The sequence below is a fragment of the Pelodiscus sinensis genome, chromosome 2 (assembly GCF_052426305.1).
Source record: "Pelodiscus sinensis isolate ZL-2025 chromosome 2, ASM5242630v1, whole genome shotgun sequence".
Taxonomy (NCBI): Eukaryota; Metazoa; Chordata; order Testudines; family Trionychidae; genus Pelodiscus; species Pelodiscus sinensis.
This window is the reverse complement of record NC_143053.1, coordinates 43504331-43528011: the sequence shown is the minus strand read 5'-3', so window position 1 is coordinate 43528011 and position 23681 is coordinate 43504331. Positions and strand designations below refer to the sequence as shown.

At 41.1% G+C, this 23681-nt stretch overlaps 1 protein-coding gene and 1 pseudogene across 4 annotated transcripts in view; both read right to left on the bottom strand.

Annotated features, from left to right (window-relative positions):
- Positions 1-816: 816 nt before the first annotated feature.
- LOC149525250 (uncharacterized) lies at positions 817-9080 on the bottom strand (annotated as a pseudogene).
- Positions 9081-9143: 63 nt separating this feature from the next.
- The window catches only part of TRIQK (triple QxxK/R motif containing), a 102538-nt gene continuing 88000 nt past the window's right edge, over positions 9144-23681 (bottom strand). For all 4 annotated transcript variants that reach the window (XM_075920391.2, XM_075920387.2, XM_075920392.2 and 1 more), the window contains exon 4: positions 9144-13004. In XM_075920391.2, coding sequence (XP_075776506.1) covers positions 12891-13004 — 114 coding nt within the window. In that variant the 3' untranslated portion in view covers positions 9144-12890. The remainder of the gene's footprint in view (positions 13005-23681) is intronic.

Below are 23681 nucleotides of genomic sequence, written 5' to 3'. Positions count from 1 at the left end.
AGCCTTGTGGATAAGGGAGAAGCGGTGGATGTCATATACCTAGACTTTAGTAAGGTATTTGATACGGTCTCGCATGATATTCTTATTGATAAACTAGGCAAATATAACTTAGATAGGGCCACGATAAGGTGGGTGCATAATTGGCTGGATAACCGTAGTCAGAGAGTTGTTGTTAACGGTTCTAAATCCTGCTGGAAAGGGATAACAAGTGGAGTTCCTCAAGGGTCTGTTTTGGGACCCGTACTATTCAATATCTTCATCAATGATGTAGATATTGGGATAGAGAGTACTCTTATTAAGTTTGCAGATGATACCAAACTGGGTGGGGTTGCGACTTCTTTGGAGGATAGGGACATAATTCAAAATGACCTTAGCAAGTTAGAGAAATGGTCAGAGGTAAACAGGATGAGGTTTAATAAAGAGAAATGCAAAGTGCTCCACTTAGGAAGGAACAATCAGTTCCATACATACAAGATGGGAAGCGACTGTCTAGGAAGGAGCATGGCGGAAAGGGATCTAGGGGTCATAGTGGACCACAAGTTGAATATGAGTCAACAGTGTGATGCTGTTGCAAAAAAAGCAAATATGATTCTAGGTTGTATCAACAGGTGTGTTGTAAGCAAAACTTGTGAAGTCATTCTGCCGCTCTATTCTGCACTAGTTAGGCCTCAGCTGGAGTACTGTGTCCAGTTCTGGGCGCCACATTTCAAGAAAGATGTGGAGAAATTGGAAAGGGTACAGAGAAGAGCGACAAGAATGATTAAAGGTCTAGAGAACATGACCTATGAAGCCAGGCTTCATGAACTGGGCTTGTTTAGTTTGGAAAAAAGAAGATTAAGGGGGGACATGATAGCGGTTTTCAAATATCTAAAAGGGTGTCACAAGGAGGAAGGCGAAAATTTGTTCCTCTTGGTTTCTGAGGACAGGACAAGGAGTAATGGGCTTAAAGTGCAGCAGGGGAGGTTTAGATTGGACATTAGAAAAAAATTCCTAACTGTCAGGGTGGTCAAATATTGGAATAAATTGCCAAAGGAGGTGGTGGAATCTCCCTCTCTGGAGATATTTAAGAACAGGTTAGATAGACATCTGTCAGGGATGGTGTAGACGGAGCTTGATCCTGCCTTGAGGGCGGGGGGCTGGACTCGATGACCTCTCGAGGTCCCTTCCAGTCCTATTATTCTATGATTCTATGATTCTAAGGATTTCACTTTTAAACCAAGCTGGTCACCCACCATATTGCTTTTCTTACTGCACATTGGGATGGTTTGTTCCTGTGCCTTCAGAAAAGCTTTTTTTGGAAGGAATCTTCTGCTGGATTCCTTTCCCCTTCATTTTGGCATCCCAGGGGATCCTGCCCATCAGTTCCACAAGGGAATCAAAGTCTGCTTTTCTGAAGTCCACGGTATGTATTTTGCTGTTCTCCTTCCTTTCTTTAGTCAGGATCCTGAATTGCTTCCCAAGTTGCCACCCACATCTACTTCCCCTATCTCAGAAATCTCTTTTAAGATCAACTGTGACTTGGAGCATAATATTCCCCTCTGGCAAAATCATAAATGCCAAATTTCAGATGACTGCATCATTTTAACTATGAAGGGTTATTTTTTACTCCATATCATCTTGTGTGTGGTATCTGTGACCAAGTTGTATTATCTAAAAACAAAGCAAATTTCCTATAAATTAAAAGCAGACAATGGTTATTTTGTGAAGTATTCTCATGGCTAACAGAGCCAAATTTTGAAGTCAATGATGTTACTCATGTTTAAAGTTAAGCTCGTACTCAAAGTCTTTAAGCATAAAGCAAGACTATCACGTATTCACAAGTATAGATCAGGTTGTAAATTGACGCATACTAAAATAAACATAAATCATTTTAAATACTGAATAATCTGCCCTAAGAAAGGCAGAAGTTGTGTTTGAATTCATTCTTGAATTTAATAAAGAATTGGAGGAACCCCTGTGCTCTTTTGTTTACATATCATAAACTGCTAGCATTTGAAGGCTAGATACAGTGGCACAAAGGTAAAGAATTTCTGGAGCAGAGAAGCTTGAGAATCCCAGTGATTAATGAACAGATAAAGACACATATGATTGCCCGCCGTTTTAGAACGAGCTGCTACCAGCTCATTAAGCTGGTGAGAACTCTTGAGACAACTGTTACAAACAGCCTTGCTTTGCATTCAAAATGGTAGCATCTTAGTTCACATTAGAGACTTAAAATGACAACCCAAGAGGAATCTTAAGAAATTGCATTTTTTACAACAGTAAGCTGATATGCAGACTCATCAACCAGGGAAGGAAAAATAAAGTCCCAGCTAGAAGTTTCTCTACATCCCTTTTTTTCAGGACTCTTTAGTTCCAAAACACAAACAAAACCCAGAACAAATAATCTCAAACTACTGGGTATAACTGGTAGATGCCTTTCCAGTTTCAACAACCTGGCAGGAAGAAGATAGGATACATTCTTCCCCAGGATAGTGCCCATTGCACCAGCTTTCCCTTCCCTTTTATAAGTCTCAGCAGAAGAAGCTAGTGATAGGCATGAACCTAGTACCTCCTTTCAAGATAGAGTGATTTTACAACTTGTCATACACAGTTAATGAAGTAAAACTCTTGTGCAGACACAGGCTCTGGTCATGATTGTTGAAATTTGAATAGGAAAAATATTTTTCTAGAATTTTTCCCATCTGAACATTCATCCCAAATATCACAGCATCTAATTATTTGTGATAACAACAAATGAAGAGTGGTAAGGGGAGACTCGCCACATATGATGAACTAAGCTCTGCTGTGCTTTACCTTCCCCAAAAGAACAAGTAAACCCAGATGAACCAGTGGAATTTGGTTCTAAAGCCAGGAAAATAGGCCCAGGGAGCTTCAACTCTGCATGGGTGACCCTTTGATGTTGTAAGGCGAGGGGAAGGAAGGAAACAAGGTGGATCCAAAGAAAAGAGAACATGACCAGGATGCCCTGTGTCATGTCAATACTCAGTTGTAATTTCAGTCCCTGTTTGAAGCTGGCATACATGACAGCAACCCATGGCTGTTCTAATTCAGTACAGGTGATAAATTCTGCAAAGAAGAGGCATCAAGGTCAGGGGAGTGCAAAGGAAGAATTTAAGTTTCTCTCTCTCCCTCCCCCTCTCTGGTTATCCAAACCCCCAAGATCCTCCTGAAAAGACTGCTGACATCAGAGAACATGACATCAGTTCTCCTTCTTTTCTCTGTCACAATAGGATTATGACACCAGGATTACATCAGCCAGTCATCACATTTTCTAGGTCCTCTCTCCTCATGCCACTATGCTCTAAAATCCCTACATTCCATCATTGTCAAACCTCCAAATCTGAACTTCCTTACAATTTTTTCCCAAGCTACAGCAGATCTAAACTCCGTACTTGGCCCATTTCTATAATTGTTCTGAGCAAACATTGAGTGTTTGGAGTAAAATATGGCCTTTGTCACCTGGATCCACATTTTTAGTGATTTAATAAAAAGACAGAAACAAATCTATTGTTTGAATCATTGGGGGTGGGGGAGTTATCAAGCAAAATCAATATTACATATTTCCAGACATTAGAAAAAAATACATCCATGAAACAAGTGTCCATGAAAAAGGAGCTTTTCATATGAACCATCCTTCACTATCACCAGTTATTTGATTGATCCCAATATCTATAGTTCATTGTTACAACTGTCAAATTGGCAACCACTAAGACTGTTGTCTCAATTAGGGACAGTAAACAGATTGTCCCTATTTTTAATGAAAAAATCTAAATGTAATACTTCACAGTTTTACATGTTTATTCATGTAAACGAGCTAAAAAATAATGGTGTGACATCTGTTTGAGACACACTGGTACCTAACATTTTGGCTGTCTCTTCACCAATTTGGTTGCCATTAAAAAAAAAAGAGAGAGAGGATGTTGTCAATTAAATGCATTGACATGCTGTATAAAATGGTTTTTTGTTCCTGGAAATATGTACGCAATATATAGCATGGTGTGCTATGGCAGTAGGCAGGATGAGAGGAAGAAGCACAGTGCTGCAAAAAATGAAAGTCTGTTGCCCCTTCCCCTCCTTAGTGTGTCAGCAGAGTTAATGTTGTATGCATAATTTTTGCCAGTTTATTCCACTTATGGATGCATTTCTATAAATACAAGCATAATCTACTACATGGTGGCTGTGTCTACACTGGCAGATGTAAAGTGCTGGCAGTTACAGTATTGCTCACAGAGTGCAGCAGCGAAACTGCTGTGTTGCTCACGCTGTCAGCTGCCAGCACAGTAACGCGACCACTCTTGCGGCACTTATGGTGGCATTCAGAGTGCACCTCTTCCTCTTCTGCTGCTGAGCTTTGTGGGAAGGCTAAGGGGATCTGTGGGTCACGCTCAGTCCGGGGTTTGACGGCCTTATAGATCTTGCAGGCTTCTATGAGGTGAGACTCTCCCAGACACTTTAGACACGATGAATGGGGATCACCACAGGGCATAGGCCTGTGACACTTTTTGCAGGGCTTACAGCCTTGCAGATGGGACATGTGCTGCTGTGGGCACGCCGTGGTGGGGAGTAACTAAACAGAAAATAACAGAAAAGAGTCTTTAACTTAATTTGCAGCTACTTAGCTGGAGACTAATTGAAAAAATAAGAACAATGCTGAAGACAACGACTGCTGTAAAGAGCTGAGGGTTGTTCCAACGACCGTCACAGCGGTAAGAAGGAACTGAGTGAGTGAGGGGGTCAGCACGTGTATATATGGGCCGGTATACCAGCACCACTCCAGGGGGCTCCCCTGCTGGCCCTACGGGTACTGCTGAGGGAAAAACTTCTGACGACGTGTGCACGCTGTGCGTACACACCTAATTGGAATGGACATGAGCAATCACTCACAGAAGAAACAATCTACGAGGGAAGACTGAAAGAACTGGGTTTGTTTAGTTTGGAAAAGAGAAGACTGAGAGGGGACATGCTAGTAGCTTTCAAATACTTCAAAGGGTGTCACAAGGAGGAGGGAAAAATTCTTCTTCTTAACCCCAAGAAGCAATGGGCTTAAATTGCAGCTAGGAAGGTTTAGGTTGGACATTAGGAAAAACTTCCTGTCAGCGAGGTTAGACATCAGAATAAATTGCTTATGGAGATTGTGGAATCTCCATCATTTGAGAGATTTAAGAACAGGGTAAATAAGGGATGATCTAGATCAGGGCTACTCAACTTTGGAAGCCCTGGAGGCCACAATAATACTCTCAGAGCATGCTGAGGGCCACAACCTAAGTGTGGTTGCATATGCAAGCAAATAGCTTCTTTCACACTGATGGGACATGATACAAAGCACTTCCCACAATGCTCCGAAGCTCCTGGCACCTCCTCCCTGGGGGCTAGAAATGCCAACAGCTTGTACCTGTCTGTTTTAGCTTGTCCATCTGCTTGCGTCTTTCAGTGCTCACCCTGCCTGGGAAACACCCCACCATTGTGGAGCATGTTCCCAGTGGAGGCCATGTTCAAAGGATCCCACCTGGGGGCTGCATGTTGAGCCCTACGTAAAACCAAACCACATCGCAGGCCACAAACAAGCCATGGGCTGTGTGTTGAGTAGCCCTGATCTAGATGGTGCTTGGCTCTGCCGTGAGGGCAGGAGACTGGACCTAATGACTCTTGAGGTTCCTTCCAGTTCTAGTGTTCTATGATTCTATGACTTTCTTCCCAGAGAAGATCATCATAGGAGATGTCAAAATGCCCATTGTAATTCTGGGGACACAGCTTACTTCTTAATTCCATGGCTCATGAAGCCATAAATGGGGAGCCTTGGCAGCAGCAAAGAGAAGTTCAAAAACAGGCTGAGCAAGTGCAGAATGACTGTGGAGTGTGCTTTTGGACATTTAACGGTCCACTGTTTGTACAGGAAGCTGGACTGGCCAATGATAACATTCCTATGGTTAGCATCGCGTGCTGTATCTTCCGTAATATTTGTGAAGGGTGAAAGCTTCACTCAGGACTGGACCACTAAAGTACAGCACCTGGAGGCCAAGTTTTAACAGCCTGAGACCAGGGCTATCAGAGGAGCACAGCAGAGGGCCTTAAAGATCAGGGATGTCTTGAGGCAGCAATCTGATATTGAAAGTCAGCAATATTTGTTGCCATGCACAGGAATGCAGTGACTGCGTTGCTATGGGTTTACTATGATCAGTCCGTACAATACACTTAGTCTTAAACTGACCGTTGCTTTGCTAGGGTATGCTTTCTTGATTACTTGCTTGCATGGAATGGAATAAAGATTGCTTTGAACCATAAGAATTATATTTATCAAAAACAACAAATGAAGAACACATGCAGCATAACACATGTGCAATTTGTGGGAGGAAGAAGAGGGGAGGAGATGAGGCCACAAGACTTTTACAGAGTTATATATGTCCAGGTTTCATATGCAGCCTTGACGTCTGATATGCTATGTAACAGGGGCTACAGTACATCAAAACTAAGCTGCACAGGATGGCTGTTGAGTGCATTGGGTTCCAGTAGGGGTAGAGTATGGAAAATATGGGACATCAGCTGGGGACAGGGAGGCAGTCACACAGCTCTTCCATATGAAGTACTAGCAGTACCTGGCACATGTCTGCTCGGTGCTCCATAATGTTTAAGAGCTGCTCCATGTTCCCCTTCCATTCTTACCTTTCACTATCCCTCTATTCCTTTCTTTTCAGCAGCAGCCTGAATCATGACATCACACAAAAAGTCCTCTTGAATTTTACGAGCCCGCTTCCTTGTTCTGCGCAGAATAGCAAGGCAGGCAAGTATCCTAAGGATACATCTGTGAAGACAAACTACAACATGTTACAGAGAGACCACTGTTAACACTAGACGGAGCACTGCCATAACCCATTATAAACACAAGCATTGTTCACATACCTATCAGACTGGCTGCTCCAGGGCAAGTGCACATAAGACCCTCAAAATGGTGAGTTAACCACAAGAGCAGGAGAATTCATTGGTGCATGGGAATTCGCTGGTGAGTTAACTATCAGGGAAGAGGAATTAATTGGCGCACTGGAGCAGGGGGATTCATTGGTGCAGGGCCATACTGTATTTTAGGCACATGTGACTTGGGTAAAGCACCTTGGGTAGGTGGGGGGCATATCATTAGTAATGGTCACTCATTTTCCATAGGTTGTGTTCATCCTGGAAGACATTTTGCAGCTTAAGGTTAGCAGAGAAGCAAGGAAGGGTATTTTAATTAACTGTGGGTTCCATCTGGGCTCGTATGAGGCTGCCTCAGTGCAGCAATGGTCTCCCCACCACATACAGCATAGAGACAAGGGAATGTTATTCTTAATGGGACAGTGAACACAGCAGCCCTGCCAAGAAACCTACGGAGATGAATTGCCCAGCAGCTGCGTGACACTTTTGATGAAATCTGTGAGGCTGATTACTGTGAAGTGAGAAATTCCATCAACATGCTGTTCCTGGTCTGAATAGCCTATGCTGGTAGCAGCAACACACGAACCAAGCCTATTGTCTGCAATGCTTCCTCTCCCAGAAACTTGCTTCAGTGCTTCTAGAAATCAAAGGCACTTACCAGGCACATCTTCTGCTGTATTATGCTTCCCCAAACTCCAACTGGCTCATCTCCTCCAGGACAGAAAAGATTGACTGACTACATGCATCTGTGAATGTTGAGTTATCCTTTGGGTCTGAGTTCCTCTGCCTCTCAGCACCTTCATCCACAATTTCCTTTTCCTGGCCCAGTCATCCATGAGGGTCCTGGGATGGCCCGAAGCATTCATGAGGGTCTTTGAAACAGAAGAGGGGTTGCCCCCAAGTACCCCATCCAGGTCTTTGTAGAACTAGCAGGTCATGAGTGTAGTACTGGAGCAGCAGTTTGCTTCCCACGCCATGTGGTATGCAAGCGGAAGCTCCTTAACTATGCCCCTGCATTGCAGTGCATCCTGATCACAGCCCCTTTCAGCCATACATATCAATATCTGCCTGTAGGCATCATAATTCCTCTGCCTGGAGCACAGTTGGGATTGCACAGCCTCCTCTCAGCAAATGCTGAAGAAGTCCATCACCTCTGCATGGCTACAAGTGGGAAATCTCCTAGTGTGTGGAACAAGCTTGGTCAGCTGGAAAGATGCACTGAGAGCGCATCACATGTTGCCAAGCAAACAGGAATGGGACTTTCAAAATTTCAGAGGAATGTAAAGAGTGGGTCTGAAGTTTGGTCACGTGAGAGCATGGCAGTAGAGTTCAAACAGATGACCAGACAGGTAAGAACAGGCATTGTGGGATAGGTACAGAAGGCCAGTCACAATGCAGCAAACAACTGAAGTGTCCACACTGGCATTTTAGCGCTGTACAGCAAGTTCTGTGCCTCTCGTCCAAGTGGTTTATCTAGAACTTAGCAACTGTGAAGTTAGTGTGCACTAAATGCCTTGCCAGTGTGAGCACTCTGGCATTACAGCACTTATTTACTGCACTGTAACTTGTCAAGATAGAGTTGGCCTAAGAAGAAGTTCACACATCATATTCCTGTGTTTACTGATGTCCTATATTGCTATTTGTTTAGTAATGAGAATCACTGATTATTATACAATTTATATAAAACTCTAAATGCCATAAATTCTTAATCATTCTGTTTGTTGGGATTCTAAGTAGATATTAGGCACATTCCACTTGACCTTGACGAATAAGGATTCAATTGTGCCTTATAGGCACAAGCCAATGTTGAAACAGTAAAGACTACTTCCCCATTGGGAACTGCTAAAGGTTTCTTGCTCTTTTGCAAAGAAGTCACACATAATCTAGCCCTAAATTAAGTGGTAAAGTCTTTCAATAGCAATAAATTTGATTGAACCAGTATTGGCCTTTAAGTACAGTTGCTGTTGTACTCCATTAGAAAGGATAATTTAAATTACTATTTAATTTAAATATAATTTGTGACCAAGTGGGCAAGTCAATTATTATCCAGATTTCAGCACTACACAGGCTACCTCAGCAAACAAAAGAACTCTCTCATATGTTCTCAGTTAGATGTAAATGCATAATGTTGTATATGTCATTGCTGCTACAGCTAATGGGATAAATTGATGAGGCTATGATGTACACTGATACTATTTAACAAGTATCAGTGATCTTTAAATAAAACATCCTTCAATAAATTTTTAAATAAATCTCTGTGGTCTTTATTAGAGAAATACTTATAATTACAGTGAATCCTTCACTTCCAATAATACAAATACATGCAAACAGGTAACAACTAAGTGGCAATGTATGCCTCCTGTTACGGAGTTCTTAGGCTTCTGCTGTACTCTTGAAATTGTCAACATTCTGCTTATACTTGTCAAAGAAAAAAAACTCAGATACACATTGGACCTCCCAAAGCTGGGACTCCATCTGGCAACATCCGTGGTCCAGCAGGACCATTGGTGTTCGTGGACCAGGGAGTACTGGCTGGGAGCCCAAGTGACAAGAGGGTTGGTGGCTCAGAGCCCAGCAGGGCTGGGGCAGGGACCAGCGCTGGAACAGCATGGCAGCCCGACAGCAGGGTGGGTGGCAGCTGGGGTTGGTAGCAGGGAGGAAAGGTGATCTGGGGAGCTGGTAGCAGGGGACTTTCTCTGGTCCAGCAAATTCCCTCATTTGGGACTGGTCAGGTCCCGAGGGTGCCGGACCAGAGAAGTCCAACCTATACTGAACTATGCTGGATCACTGCTAGCATGCTAGAATCCCACAAAAGACAGACATCTAACTAAATGGGGAAGGGAAACAGCATCAATCCTCATTCTTTTGGAGGACCTAGAGCTATTCATCACTGCCCAAAGAACGAGGCTTGGCCAGTCAACCCTAGAGCAGCTGGGAGATACTCTGAGTCAGTAAACCTCATAAGCAGCTTCTGCTCGCTGGGAACCTGGGCTGGAGTTTAAAGATGCATTCCCTAAGCAAAGGGCTGCAGCAATACTGGAGCGTTGTCTCTCCCCAGAATTGAACTTCCTCATTTTGTAGCTGTCTCATGGTATTGATTCAAGTCCAAGTTGGTAGCAAGCAGTATGCAATGACTTACAGTATTTTCTATCAGGAACTGAACAGAGCATTTCAATTTGCAAAATGTACTGTATTTGAAGAGATTAGAACAGAAATGAAGCTCTCTGAGTTATGATTTCAACATAAACTGGGCACAGGAATCACATGGTTTGCTATAAACTGTATAAACAGTGTGCAGTCTTTGACAGCACTACTCAAACTTGGATACTGAGCTAAGCTAATATTAAAATTTTCAAATGTACATCCCATAGCAATGCAACAGATACAACTTTAATGAGTGGTTTCAGAAAAATATAAAAGATTAATTTTATTATTAAAATAGTCCATGAGCTATGGTTACAAAGACAAATGACCTAAAAAATTATGGGATTGAATCTGATCTCAGATACACAAATATGTCCAATCATGACAGAGAGAGCAGGAGCATGCGTATGAGGAGCTAAAAGCAACTTTATTGTATACCTGCTGTGCTCCAAAAGGTATACTGGGAGATATAATAACAGACCTGATTTCTATTTCACATTAGTGAGCATAATTAGGAGTAAGCACTGAAATCAAAGGAGTCAGTGAAAATAAGTGTAAACAAGACCCAATTCAGGCCCTATGTTTAACGCATTTGTGTTTAAAAATAAAAACAACAAACAACAACAACAAAAGAGGGCAATAGTTACTGAAACTGGGACGGGAGGGGGGAGGGGGGTTAAGCCTACACTCATGCTATCAACAAGCCTCTCTAACTAATGGACTGAAAACCCATTTACGATATTTTCCATGTATTCCCATGTGAACTGGGCATGAATCTCCTCAGATGTTCTAAGCAATAGGCAACTTTCTAATTACATGTCACTTAGTTATGTCGTTTACAGGAGTGAAAAATAGCCAAATACGAAATGTAGCACTTTAACATAAAGGAGATTTGTGATACTCTCTATTGTAGGGGGTCTCCTGGTCCATAAACCAATAAATACACCCACAGATGTATTTTTGTTTTCATTTAGGGTGACACACACAATATGGAAAATTCTAATAATTTCAAGTTATTATTTTAAGTTCGAATTTTTTTCATGTAATAGTTTCAGAACTCAATGAATCCAGCAATATAAAGTATTTAGTATTTCTACCGTATGTCTCTCACAAAGCACTATGCAAACATTAGCTAAATAATCCTTACAGCATCCTGTGAGTTAGTAGAAGATGGAAATTGCTCATGCAAAATGAAAGAGAGGACTGCAACACTGGGAGACTTGTGATATGGCACTCAGTGAAGTGAAAGGTATGTCACATCCAAAATGTCAGCTTGTGATTGCCTTTCACCATAGTAAAAGGAATGCGACATGTCACAAAATGCTTCTCCCTATGTGCTGTATTTTGCTACACATTTGGTAGTGTATAAATTACTGGATTATAAATCCTATGAAAGTATGATTTTATGGATTTGGTGACTGTGCAAAAGTCACAATTTAGAGAATGACCAATAAATATATTTCCTTTTCATACACATGTTGGAGGTACTACAGTATTCTGCATTTCTAGATAAGGTATCCTATATACACAATCCAAATAAGGAACATAACATAAAAAGTGTATCCTTAGAGACTCATAATGTATACAGGCATCAATACCGAATGCTCCAAAAATTAGCCGTATTGATCTAAATTCTTGAACCATGTTTTAAGTGGTGATAATAGGGCTGTAGGTCAATTTAAAATAAACACAGTCTTATACTCTACAATATTAGTTATATCTTGGTTTCTCTTTGCCTCTAATATCCTTAGGTCAAAACTCAGATTAATCTGAACACTTCCAAAACAGGTCAGTAAGCAAAGGAAACTCTAATGAGACTGTTATACAAGATAAATTAGGGTTAATTTGTCAATAGAGTTGCTAACAGATGTCAGTTAGTCAAGGCTCTTCTGGCATTTGGGAATATGCTTGAAAAAGATATGCTAGCTGGTGCAATCCCCTATATTAATTTGATGGGGAAAAGTATATTACTGGAAAACACATTTTTACCACACCATCCTAATGAGAAAAGCAAGTTGCTATTGCAATTAGCAGGAACAGTATAATTAAAATAGAATTTCAACTTTATATTAATAATAGAGCAGTATACTAATTAAAATCAACATCAACTGAACTTTCTACATATACCAGTTCAGACAGTCCAAAAGGCAAGAAACTCTTTTTCACAGGCATATGTTAATGTTTGAGCTTCTGTCATCCAGGTGTCATTTCTGAAAGAGCACATGTGCACTGAACAGTTGGCAAGGAATGAAAACGATTACTGTAGATATTTATGCATAATCTAGGATATAAAATAGGCCACTCAAGATGTGGGAGACTATATCTAAAAAGAGAAATTTTCTATGACTTCTCCATGTGTGAAAAGCAGGAAAGTGCAAGACTGAGGGTGGTGCAAATGCCAATACAAATAAGCAAAGCAAGTTTTATTTGGGGCTTGTGTTTTTTTCCTGTATTTTTTTTAAAAAAGGAAACCTAATTTGGCTATTGGGAAGTTTAGAATCATGATTTAAAGTCAGGACAGACTACCCAGAAGTCAACATCTACCTTTTCCCAATACCAACAACAATATACAAAACACAGTTTTTGGAATCAGAGTTCTCAGCCTGAGAAAAAAATAATGCAGACAGTTAATTTAAGTCACAATAGTACAGCTTTTGTTTTAACATAAGCAGCTTCCTTTGCATGAGTCTTCTTTGCCTCTTCTGCTTATCTTTAAGAGTAACTGAGATATTCATAGTATTATTAGGCATTAAAACTGTGTGTTCCCAAGCAGTGTTGTTCAAAGAAGTTGCTTTTCCTGAAGAGACTCCGATGATAGGATAGATACATTGGATCTGCTAGTTTTCATTTGGATCCAAATCAATGTCAACTTCACTTGATAGGTTAAGATAAAAGAAAGCGTAGAAGGCCAACAGAAATATCAGTATAGCAACAAGGATAAGAGCAACTTCCTGCAAAAACAAGAGAAAATTTTCAAAATGATAAAATGTCAGATACGGTATCATCATTTCAAATAAATCAGAAACAATTGTTATCTCCCATCGGTATAAAGCCTGCAGAAGATATCTTTTCATCAGACTTATATCATTTACACAACCAAGTGGCTTTAGAGCAGTTGTAGACAAACTTCAACTCACAAGCTGCATGTGGCCCACTGGGGCTCCACTTGCTGCCAGCGGATTCCCTGTCTACCCCTCTTTCCTACACACCTCTCACATACTGGGGCACTGGAACCCTTTACTTCTTACTCCTCTCCCTCCCTTCCTTCCTCCCATGCTCCCTCCCAATACTTGCAGAGCACCATGAATTGCCTGATTTGCACTCGGTCCCCACTCCTCGCACTACTTCCCAAAGCTGGAACAACCACAAATCAGCTGTTCAAGCTCTGGGAGAGTGGTGGAGGAGTGGGAACAGAGTGCAAATCAGGCAATTCATGGTGCTCTTCAAGTATCGGGCAGGACGGAGAGGAGTAAGAAGTGAGGGGTTCCAGTGTCCCAGTGCATGAGAGGCATTTGAGGGCAAACAGGAGGACCGTGGGTCATAATTGGAACCCTAGTGGGTTGTGGGCTGCTGCGGCCCACAAAGATGAAGGAGAGTCACTAATGTGGCACACTCATTCTTGGTTGCTCACTGCTGCTTTAGAATCACTACCTCCCAAGACAGAGTCCACCATTCTGTAAGTAAGGTCTACATTCTTTCTTCTTTTAGCACAAGATTGCAAATTATTAATGATGCATGCAGACCACAGTTAGTATGAATGAAAAATGCTCCTCACCTCCCAACCTAGCAGAAAACAATATGCCATGGTAACAATCTGCAAAACACTTCAGTGCAGAACAAAAAACTTTCCCATGCTCTTTCCTTAATGCTGGCAGAAAGCATCAGAGTTTGCATTTGCCCGTGACTCACTCTCTCCAAAGAAACACCCTTGTATAGCTGCCTTAATTATAATAAATGAATCCTCCACAGTGTTCTTGATTTATAGTGAGTTTTAGAATTCAAAAAATACTTTTGTAGTAAATGATACAGGGCTCTTCATTATCATAACCTCTTTTTCTCAGGGCTACTTAACGTAACCTCCCAAATGTATTAAAATGTAGAACAACAATCCTTATAGCATTATTTCTACACCACACAAAACGCTTGACTTCCAAAGACAATGTTCTATTTAAAAAAAACCACACACAATATTTTCATTTCACTAGAGAGGGCAACATACTACTCTACAGTGTAAAGTGCTGACTACCATTTTCAAAGGCAATGAAATATGGGGTATGATTTTGAATACTGTATTGCTATCGCCCACAATAAATGGAAATTGTCACTTCCACTGGTGACTAGAGTGATTACACATTACCTTCACTGTCTATTACGGTGATTTATTTATAAATCGTGTACCGAGGGCCCTCAACAAAAACAGATGAACCCTGTGGAAAAAAACAAAACAAATCCCCACTGTTCCCTCTGCCTCTCCCCACAAAATATTCCAAAAACTTGATTCAATGGTCCATCTATAAAACATCTGCATCAAATCACCAATCCAGATACATAAAAAGGAGAGGAGCTAAATAGGTGTAATGACAATAAAAAATGCATCCTAGAATACTTAAGGAGCTGATAGAAGAGGTATCTGAGCCTTAAGTTATCATCTTTAAAAATTCATGGAAGTTGGGAGATAGACCAGAAGACTGAAAAGGGGCAAATATAGCGCCCATCTATAAAAAGGGCAATAAGAACAACCCAGGAAATGACACACGTCAGTTTAACTTCTGTGCCAGGAAAAATAATGGAGCAAATAATTAAAGAATTCATCTGTAAACATAAGGAAGATAAGAAGAAGATAGGTAACAGCCAGTATAGGTTTGTAAAGTACAAATCATGTCATACCAATCTGATAGCTTTCTTTGATAGGATATCAAGTCTTGTGGATAAGGGAGAAATGGTGGGCGTGACTTTAGTAAAGCACTTGTTAAGGTCTCATATGACCTTCTTATCATTAAACTAGGGAAATACAACCTAGATGGGGCTACTCTAAGGTGGGTGCATAACTGGCTGGATAACCATTCACAGAGAGTAGTTATTAATGGTTCACAATCCTGCTGGAAAGGTATAACAAGTGGGGTTCCGCAGGGATTTATTTTGGGACTGGTTCAGTTCAATATCTTCATCAGATTGCATAGACAGTACAATTATTAAGTTTGCAGATGATACCAAGCTGGGAGGGGTTGCAAGTGCTTTGGAGGATAGGGCCATAATTCAAAATGATTTGGACAAACTAGAGAAATGGTCTGAGGTAAATAGGATGAAGTTTAATAAGGACACATGCAAAGAACTCCACTCAGGAAGGAACAATCAGTTTCACGCATACAGAATGGGAAATCATTGTCTAGGAAGGAGTACTGCAGAAAGGGATTTATGGGTCATAGTGGACCAAAAGTTAAACATGAGTCAACAGTGCAACACTGTTGCAAAAAAGCAAGCATGATTCTGAGACGCATTAACAGGAGTGTGTGAGCAAAACACGAGAAGTCATTCTTCAGCTCTATTCTGCACTGATTAGGCCTCAGGTGGAGTATTCTGTCCAGTTCTGGGCACCACATTTCAAGAAAGATGTGAAAAAAAATCGAGAAGGTCCAGAGAAAAGCAACAAAAAGATTAAAGGCCTAGAAAATATGAGCCATCAGGGAAGACTGAAAGAATTGGGTTTGTTTAGTTCAGAAAAGAGACGACTGAGAGGGGACATGACAGCAGTTTTCAAGTATCTAAAAGGGTATTACAAGGAGGGGGGAGAAAAATTGTTCTCCTTGGTCTGTGAGGATGAGCATAAACTGTAGAAAGGGAGGTTTGGGTTGGACATTGGAAAAACTTTCTAACTGTCAGGTGGTTAAGTACTGTGGAATAAATTGCCTAGGGAGGTTGTGGAATCTTCATCACTGGAGATATTTAAGAGAAGGTTGGATAGACATTTGTGAGGGATGATTTAGATCAGTGGTCTCCAACCTTTTTAAGCACAAGATCACTTTTTGAATGCAAGTACAATGTAAGATCTACCTCAAACTCAAATAACCTTGCCCCTCTCCTTTGTACCCCTTCTCCAAGGCTCTGCCCCTGCTCACTCTGTCCTGCTTCCTTCCCCCATTCTCCCTCCCTTTCACCAGGCAGGGGCAGAAGGTTGGGGCACAGGCTCTGGTCTTGGGCAAACAGAAGGCTCCCGGGGGGTGAGGGGAGCTCCAAGGCAAAGGGCAGAAGGGGCACAGCAGTGGGGGGATGGGCAACTGAAGTGCTGTGCTTGATAGTTTCTTGGTCAAACTAGTCAATATCACCTGTCAGAGGCTCCAGGATCTTCCAATAGATCCCAATCTACTGGTTGGTGATCACTGATTTAGATGATGCTTGGTCCTGCCATGAGGGCAGGGGACTGGACTTGATGATATCTTGAGGCCCCTTCCAGTTCTAGTGTTCTATGATTCTATAAAAGGCGAATATGAAAACCTGGGGGGGGAGTTAGGTAGACACTGTCAGCAAGAAAAGATCTCCAGACAGGGTCACAGTGGGAAGGGCACTATAGTGGGGAGTCAATATACCTGGCTACCCACCTCAGCCTTCTGAGTAGAGAATTAGGTTGCTATAACTGTGTTACTCAGAAAGACCACACCCACGGAGCAGTGTTGTTCAGCTGACTGAAGTCCCTGAATAGACACTACTAGGTTGACAGAAGAATTCGTCTGCCAACATAGCTACTGCCTCTTGAGAAGATGGATTACCTCTGCCAGTGGAAGAATCCCTCCCATGGGTATCACTAGTGTCTCCACAGTGCACTGCTGTAGCATCTTAGATGAAGTACAGCCATACCTCGTTGTGTTCCCAACCCAGAGTTACATTTTTTACTAGCCTTGTTTTAAAATCAGGTCCATGATCTGGATATTCTTCTTTAGAACAGTACTTTCATTTGCTTTCATATAAATGCATTTTATATTCAATCAGACTGTTGGATCAATAATTAAACATATGTCACATAATAAACTGAAATATTACTGCTTATTCGGCTTATGCTCTGTATGAATCTTTGTTCTCTGAGAACCCATGGGTTTATTTTCTACAGAGAGGGCGGTTTTATTTTTAATTTGCAAGCCATGTTAGTCTCAAGATATTATAGGGATGAAGTGGGTGAGGTATTATCGTTTATTGGACCAATTTCTGTTGGTGACAGAGGTAAGCTTTTAAGCTTACACAGAGCTCTTCTTCACCAAAAGAAGTTGGTCCAATAAAAGATATAACCTCACTTATCTTGTTGCTCTAATTTATAAGTGATATTTATTCTTCTAAACAAATGTTTAAATTGTATAAATTTGTTGAGGACATTTGCTATAGGCTGTAACTAGAATTTCCCATTAGAATGATCAAATAACCCTATTCTCTCATTTTATATAATTTGATTTAAAAAATTGCATCTAATTTCCTAACATACTAAATGAACATGATTTTTGCTTTATTGCAGTTACAACACTTCAGTATCTCAAAAGGGCATGGCAGCATCAGACAGGTTTCATTTATTTTCTTGTATCCACAGCTGTGCTCCCAGACCCATCTGGCCACACAGCTACTAATATTAAGGGGATGTAATGAACAAGTGACACAACTACAAATTCCATCTGGTCAGAAGAGTGGACAACAATATCATACAATGCAGCCACCATTCGTACTGACACAGAGAATATTATTAATATTTTTCTCTCATTTGGATACTAGATTTTCCACTTTATTACAAGCTAACCCTTCCCCTTCTCCAAATCCTCTCTCCATAATCATTCTTAAAAATTTTGTGCCATATGTAAAAAACTTGTTGACAATATTTTATAATGTAGAAGCATTTCCTAGTGGTTAAAAGAGAAAACTAGGAGTCAGAATTTCTGGATTCTATTCCCAGGTTATCTAATGATTTATGTGACTTAGGAATTTATCTTTCTCTATCCTGTAGTTTTGCCACATATAAAACACTGAGAGATCTTAGTACCGAAAGGACTTAGAGAAGTGAAATTAATGTATTAAAATTCTAGGCTTAAGAATGATAAGAAGAACTTAACTTTGAGTTATTGAAAAATGTGGCAGATAAAAAAAAAAAACCAAAACAAAAAACTCAACCCCCTGGTGGTGTAGTTGCAAATATTTGAGTAACACATTTTATTTGGTAACAAACTCCTCCAACAGAATGAAAAATACATTATTCAAAATTATATATGAAGTCTAGTATGTCCAGTGTTGCAGGAATTTGATTTTTAAGAATAATTTTAACAGATTTTTTAGCATTTTTTCATTTTTTATTAATTTATATTTTCACAGTTGTGAAAAACCATGGGTGTAAGCATCATTTCCTATTTTTATCAATTTAAATGTTTGCCATTTTAGGCAATTCAAGCGGGTGTCATATAATTGGGTTCAACCAATAATTATTTAATGAGATTCAGAAAATTAAAGCTTAAAAAAGCATTAAAACACAAAATTATCAATATCACACATCAACATATACAAAGTAAATCGAGCTCTAAGTAAATTGAACTCAAGTTTTCAAGCAGCATTTTTCTTTCTTTGCCTTTCTGTAAATTTTGATTATCTTAACGGTAATATTTTTGTTGGTTTGTGTGTACACAGTGAAATTGACATTTACCAATAAAAAGCTAATCCTTCTAACCCTAAATATATCTAGAAATGTGTCTAATTTGTAAACTTTCAAATAAAAATACTGCAATGAAAAGTACAACTGAAATTACTATAAAACTGGTTTTTCTTTGTAACACGAGTAAAAGTTGTCATTTTAATTTTTGATATTATATCAGCCTTTGTAAATTGTGAGCCATATATAACTGGTAATTTTTGGATCACTCCTCAAAGTTATTTTACTGAGAATAACTTTCACTTTCAATAATTAATTCTTATGGAAAAAGACCTACAAATATTAACTGAAAATGGTCATCAAGTTTTCTCACCATTACAGAGAATTTATTAGACTAATATCCTTGCTATAAAACACTAAAAAATGGTTAAACAAATTTTTAGAAAGGACATAATCCTCTATAAACTTCAATTGTGTCTTGTAATTTTTTCTGTAGAAACCTACTAATTTCAGATCTATTAAGTTCTATAGGACTTTTCCATAAAAGATTCATATTTAGTTACTGTATATAGTAATTCCTCATTTAACACTATAGATGCGTTTCTGAAAATGTTTGTGCTAAGTGAAAACATGCTATGCGGGGGTCAATTTTCCCATTAAAAAAAATGAAAAAGGTGGGGGTTGCGTTTCAGGTGGTGGTGGCAAAGTCAATTTTTTGTTGGTGCTCAGTCATCAACATCAACATTAGATATCTAGCAACACAAGATTTCCAGCAACACAAGTTGCCGTGGTTTGTTAAAACACAAAGATAAACACGTGAGTGAGTGAAGGAGTGCTGTGACCCACGTGTATTCATCTACTCATGCATATTACCACTGTTTTCACCAACTTATACTGTCGCACAAAGTAGTCCTCCACTTGATTATTTTTCTGTTATTTCAGGGACGGTCATATTATTCAAAAAACGTTCCCCCCCAAAAATCGTGCTATTGCGAAAATGTGTTAACTGGGCACGTGTTAAACAAGTAATTACTGTATAATAAGTCTGACTCTTCTCTCATGTTTGTCAAGTTTGCACCATTTTAATTCAACTAGCTGCAATGATTTACACCAGCCTAAGTCTCTGATCCTATAAATTACTCTATGTGAATAGACACCAGCACTGGCACAAACTGCACTGAAATCAGTATGGTTCTGAGAATACCGAGGCCTATGCATATTGAGCCATTTGCAGAGTTGGGGCCAGCTGAGGAAGAAAAATATGGGACAGTCAGTTCTGGACATGAGACAAATTCTCATGCTATGCATAGAGAACTACAGTACTCACAGGAAATAAATATATACGAATGTTTTATTTTTTAAACTCTCCCAGTCCATGAATATAAATCTCTGAACAGATATCACTTTGAAATTCAAAATGATTGAATATCTCAGGTGTGTGACCCTTTAATTCTAAAAAAGTTCCAGTTAGCATAAACTCAACCATGTTGAGAAGGGAGAAAAAAGGAGTGACAATGACACTGGGTATTTCTTTTTTGGGGAACAAACATGAAAACATGTAGGTGACAAAATATCCCCAACACATCTTGGCAAACTGGGTTTACTCAGAAGCTTAAGAACTAGGGATGTTAAAATGCAGGAGTGATGTTATTGTATTTTAATAGGAAAATGCAGATCATCGTTGCACTCACTGTTGTGTATTTGCCCCAAATTCTATGCAAAGTAGGCCAAGTGAGGTGTCTAATAAAAGCTTATGCTTAGCCGATTCTGTGTATGCTACTCATATACTTGTATGATTTTTGTATGTAAAGTTACTAATATACTTATTAATATGTACTTGTTAATAAGTACTTAGAAAATATTTAAAATCTAAATACATATTAATATGTTTGGGAGACAGAGGCAGGCCTCACCCTCCTAATGGGAGGGGTGGCAGCCCAATAAATGCTGCATGGACAATGGCTCTTATGCATTGCCAATTGACACCTGAAGAGCATACAATGGCCCCTTGCCTGAGAAGGACATAACTGGGTACTCTGTGGCTCTTTGCCTAAAAAGGATATGGTGATCATGTGATCAGCTCCATTTTGGGAGGTACCATCATTCAGAAGAACAATGGATTTCCCTCCACATGGGCAAGATTATAGAATCATAGAATACTAGGACTAGAAGGGACCTCAAGAGGTCATTGAGTCCACTCCTCTGCCCACATGTCAGGACCCAGTACTGTCTAGATCAGTGTTTCTTAAACTTTTTAAGACTGAGAAAGACCAAACAATAATGTTTTTTGATGGGAAACACCAAAGATTTTTTTGTTGAGAAAAAAAAAGCCCCCAGGGAAAAGTTGTTGAGCAAACAAAACAAACAAACAAACAAACAAATATATATATATATATATATATATATATATTTTAAAAAAGGAGGCTTGTCCCTTTAAGGGTGGCCATTTTGACTTCTGCTCTCTCTACGGCACACTGGTGTACCGCGGAACACACTTTAAGAAACGCTGTTCTAGACCATCCCTGATAGGCATCTAACCTACTCTTAAATACCTCCAGAGATGGAGATTCCACAACCTCCCTTGGCGACTTATCCCAGTATTTAACAACCCTAATAGTTAGGAAGCTTTTCGTAATGTCCAAACTAAACCTCCCTTGCTGCAGTTTGAGCACATTGCCTCTTGTTCTATCCTCAGAGACCAAGGAGAACAATTATTCTTCCTCCTTGTGACACCCTTTTAGATACCTGAAAACCATTATCATGTCCCCTCTCAATCTTCTCTTTTCCAAACTAAAAGTATCCTAAGGGTTCCTCCATAGAATCATAGAATCCTAGAAGTAGAAGGGACCTCAAGAGATCTTCAAGTCCAGTCCCCTGCCTTCACGGCAGGACCAAGCATGGTCTCTCTAGACCAGTGGTCTCCAACCTTTTTACACCCAAGATCACTTTTTAAATCTCAGTACAGGCGAAGTCCCTTGAAGCCCCGCCCTCTCTATTCTCCTCCTGTCCATCACTTGCTATCTGCAGCCCTTATTTACACACTCTGATAAACAGTTTATTTTTAAATTATTCGATATATAAAATTAAAATCACATGTTTATAGTTATGAAATAAATGGTCTGTTTTTTATTGATGCTATTTAAATCTAAAATGAAGCATTTATAATTATACATTTTGTGGGGACAGAGTATTGCAGCTGGGGGCAGGGGAGAGGGAACTGGGTGCTGGGAGGGCAGAGGACAGGGTTCTGCAGCAGGGGACAGAGTGCCAGTGGGGATAGGTTTCTGCAGCTGGGGACAGGGGAGTGGAGTCAGGGGAGCGGGGATTGTGGACAGGGGAGCGGGGTGCCAGTGGCAGCATAGAGTCTCCTGCATCTGCCTCCTCCTAGGATTCTACCCCTCCCCCTCGAGGGAAGCCAGCATGTGCCTCCTCCGGGCCCGAATCCCCCCCCCTCCCCCCGCGACGCAGGGAAACCCCGTGCGTGCCTGTCCCAGGGGCAACCCCCCCCCCCCCGCAGCAGGGCCAAACCCCCGCAGGCACCTGCCCTGGGGCCAAACCCCCTCTCCTGTGGCACGGCACGGCCAATCCCCTCCCACAGCACGGCCAACTCCTGCGGGCACCTGCCCTGGGGCCAAACCCTCCTCTCGCGGCGCGGCCAATCCCCTCCCCTCACAGAGTGTGGCCAAACCCCAGGGCCAACCCCCGCTCCCGCGGTGCAGGGAAACCCCTGCACTCGACTCACCCATCCGGCGCCGGCGCTGCAGGGAAGCCGCCGCACTCCTCCTCCAGGGCTGACACCCCCTCCGCCAGCACACAACAGAGCTGTGGGAGGGGAGCAGCCTGCGCACTTCCGGAACTGACGCGGGCTTCAAACAGGACTTACATCCACCCCGCGGGAAACCAGCACTACACTTGAGGTAGGTAGTGGGGCTTCTCGGGGGTGGAGGAAAAAAGGGGTGGGAGTGCCCGAACGCCTCTCGATCGACTGGTCGAGGCTTCGTGATCGACCAGCCGGGTTGGTGACCATGGCTCTAGACTATCCCTGATAGATGTCTATCCAACCTGCTCTTAAATATCTCCAGTGATGGAGATTCCACAACCTCCGTAGGCAATTTATTCCAGTGTTTAACCATCCTGACAGTTAGTGGTGCTCAGGTGGTGGGTTCTACTAAATTTCTGGCAATAGAGTCAGTGTAGATTTGGCACTGTTGTTCCAAAGTTACTCCCTATCCTGGCCAATAAAACCTGGCTGGTACTTGCCCATGATATTGTCTTTTCAAGATGTCTCCTACCTAATCACATGTAGCATCTGCTACACCAGGAGCACTACACAAGGGAAATGACAGACCTTTTCATTCTGTCCTTTGAACTCCACTTGTTCAGATAGCTAAAACAGGTCTTTTTGAACGATAGGTCCTATCTGATTTTCCTGGTCTACATTTCCATTACTTCCTGTAGACTTAATTGTAACACTGATCTTTCAACATTCATTGATGAGGTCTGGGGCCACGGACCCTTGATTCTACTATTTCATGATTTTGCAGCTCATAGAACTGTTCTGACTCACTTATATGACAGTTTTGCTGAGTACTTTGCATTTTGCAGCTGTATCCTGATGTCTCCTTGGTCTGCCTACATTAGCAACAAAGTACCGGTAATTTAGCACTAGGCCATCCTGTACTTCTGTGCTCTATCCTGGGAAGAATTTTGCTGCTAGCTACCTGAGCTGATTACCTCCACAGTCTCTATGCATTTTGCCAGCCTAGTATTTCCAGTCTGCAGAGGCTACCGAAGGCAAGTCCTTCTGTGAGGAGGATTCAAACGGCTGCTCCTTTCTCTAAGTCATTGCAATCTGTGTGAAAAACTGCCCCCTACACTTGAATAGCAATACCAAAAAAATCCACCTTCCCTCACACCATTGGTTCACCTCTGCACTCTATTCAGATTGCACCACCAGAAGCTCAAATTACCCTGAGCCCCTATTAATGCTTCAGGCAAAAACACTGGGCATGTTTCT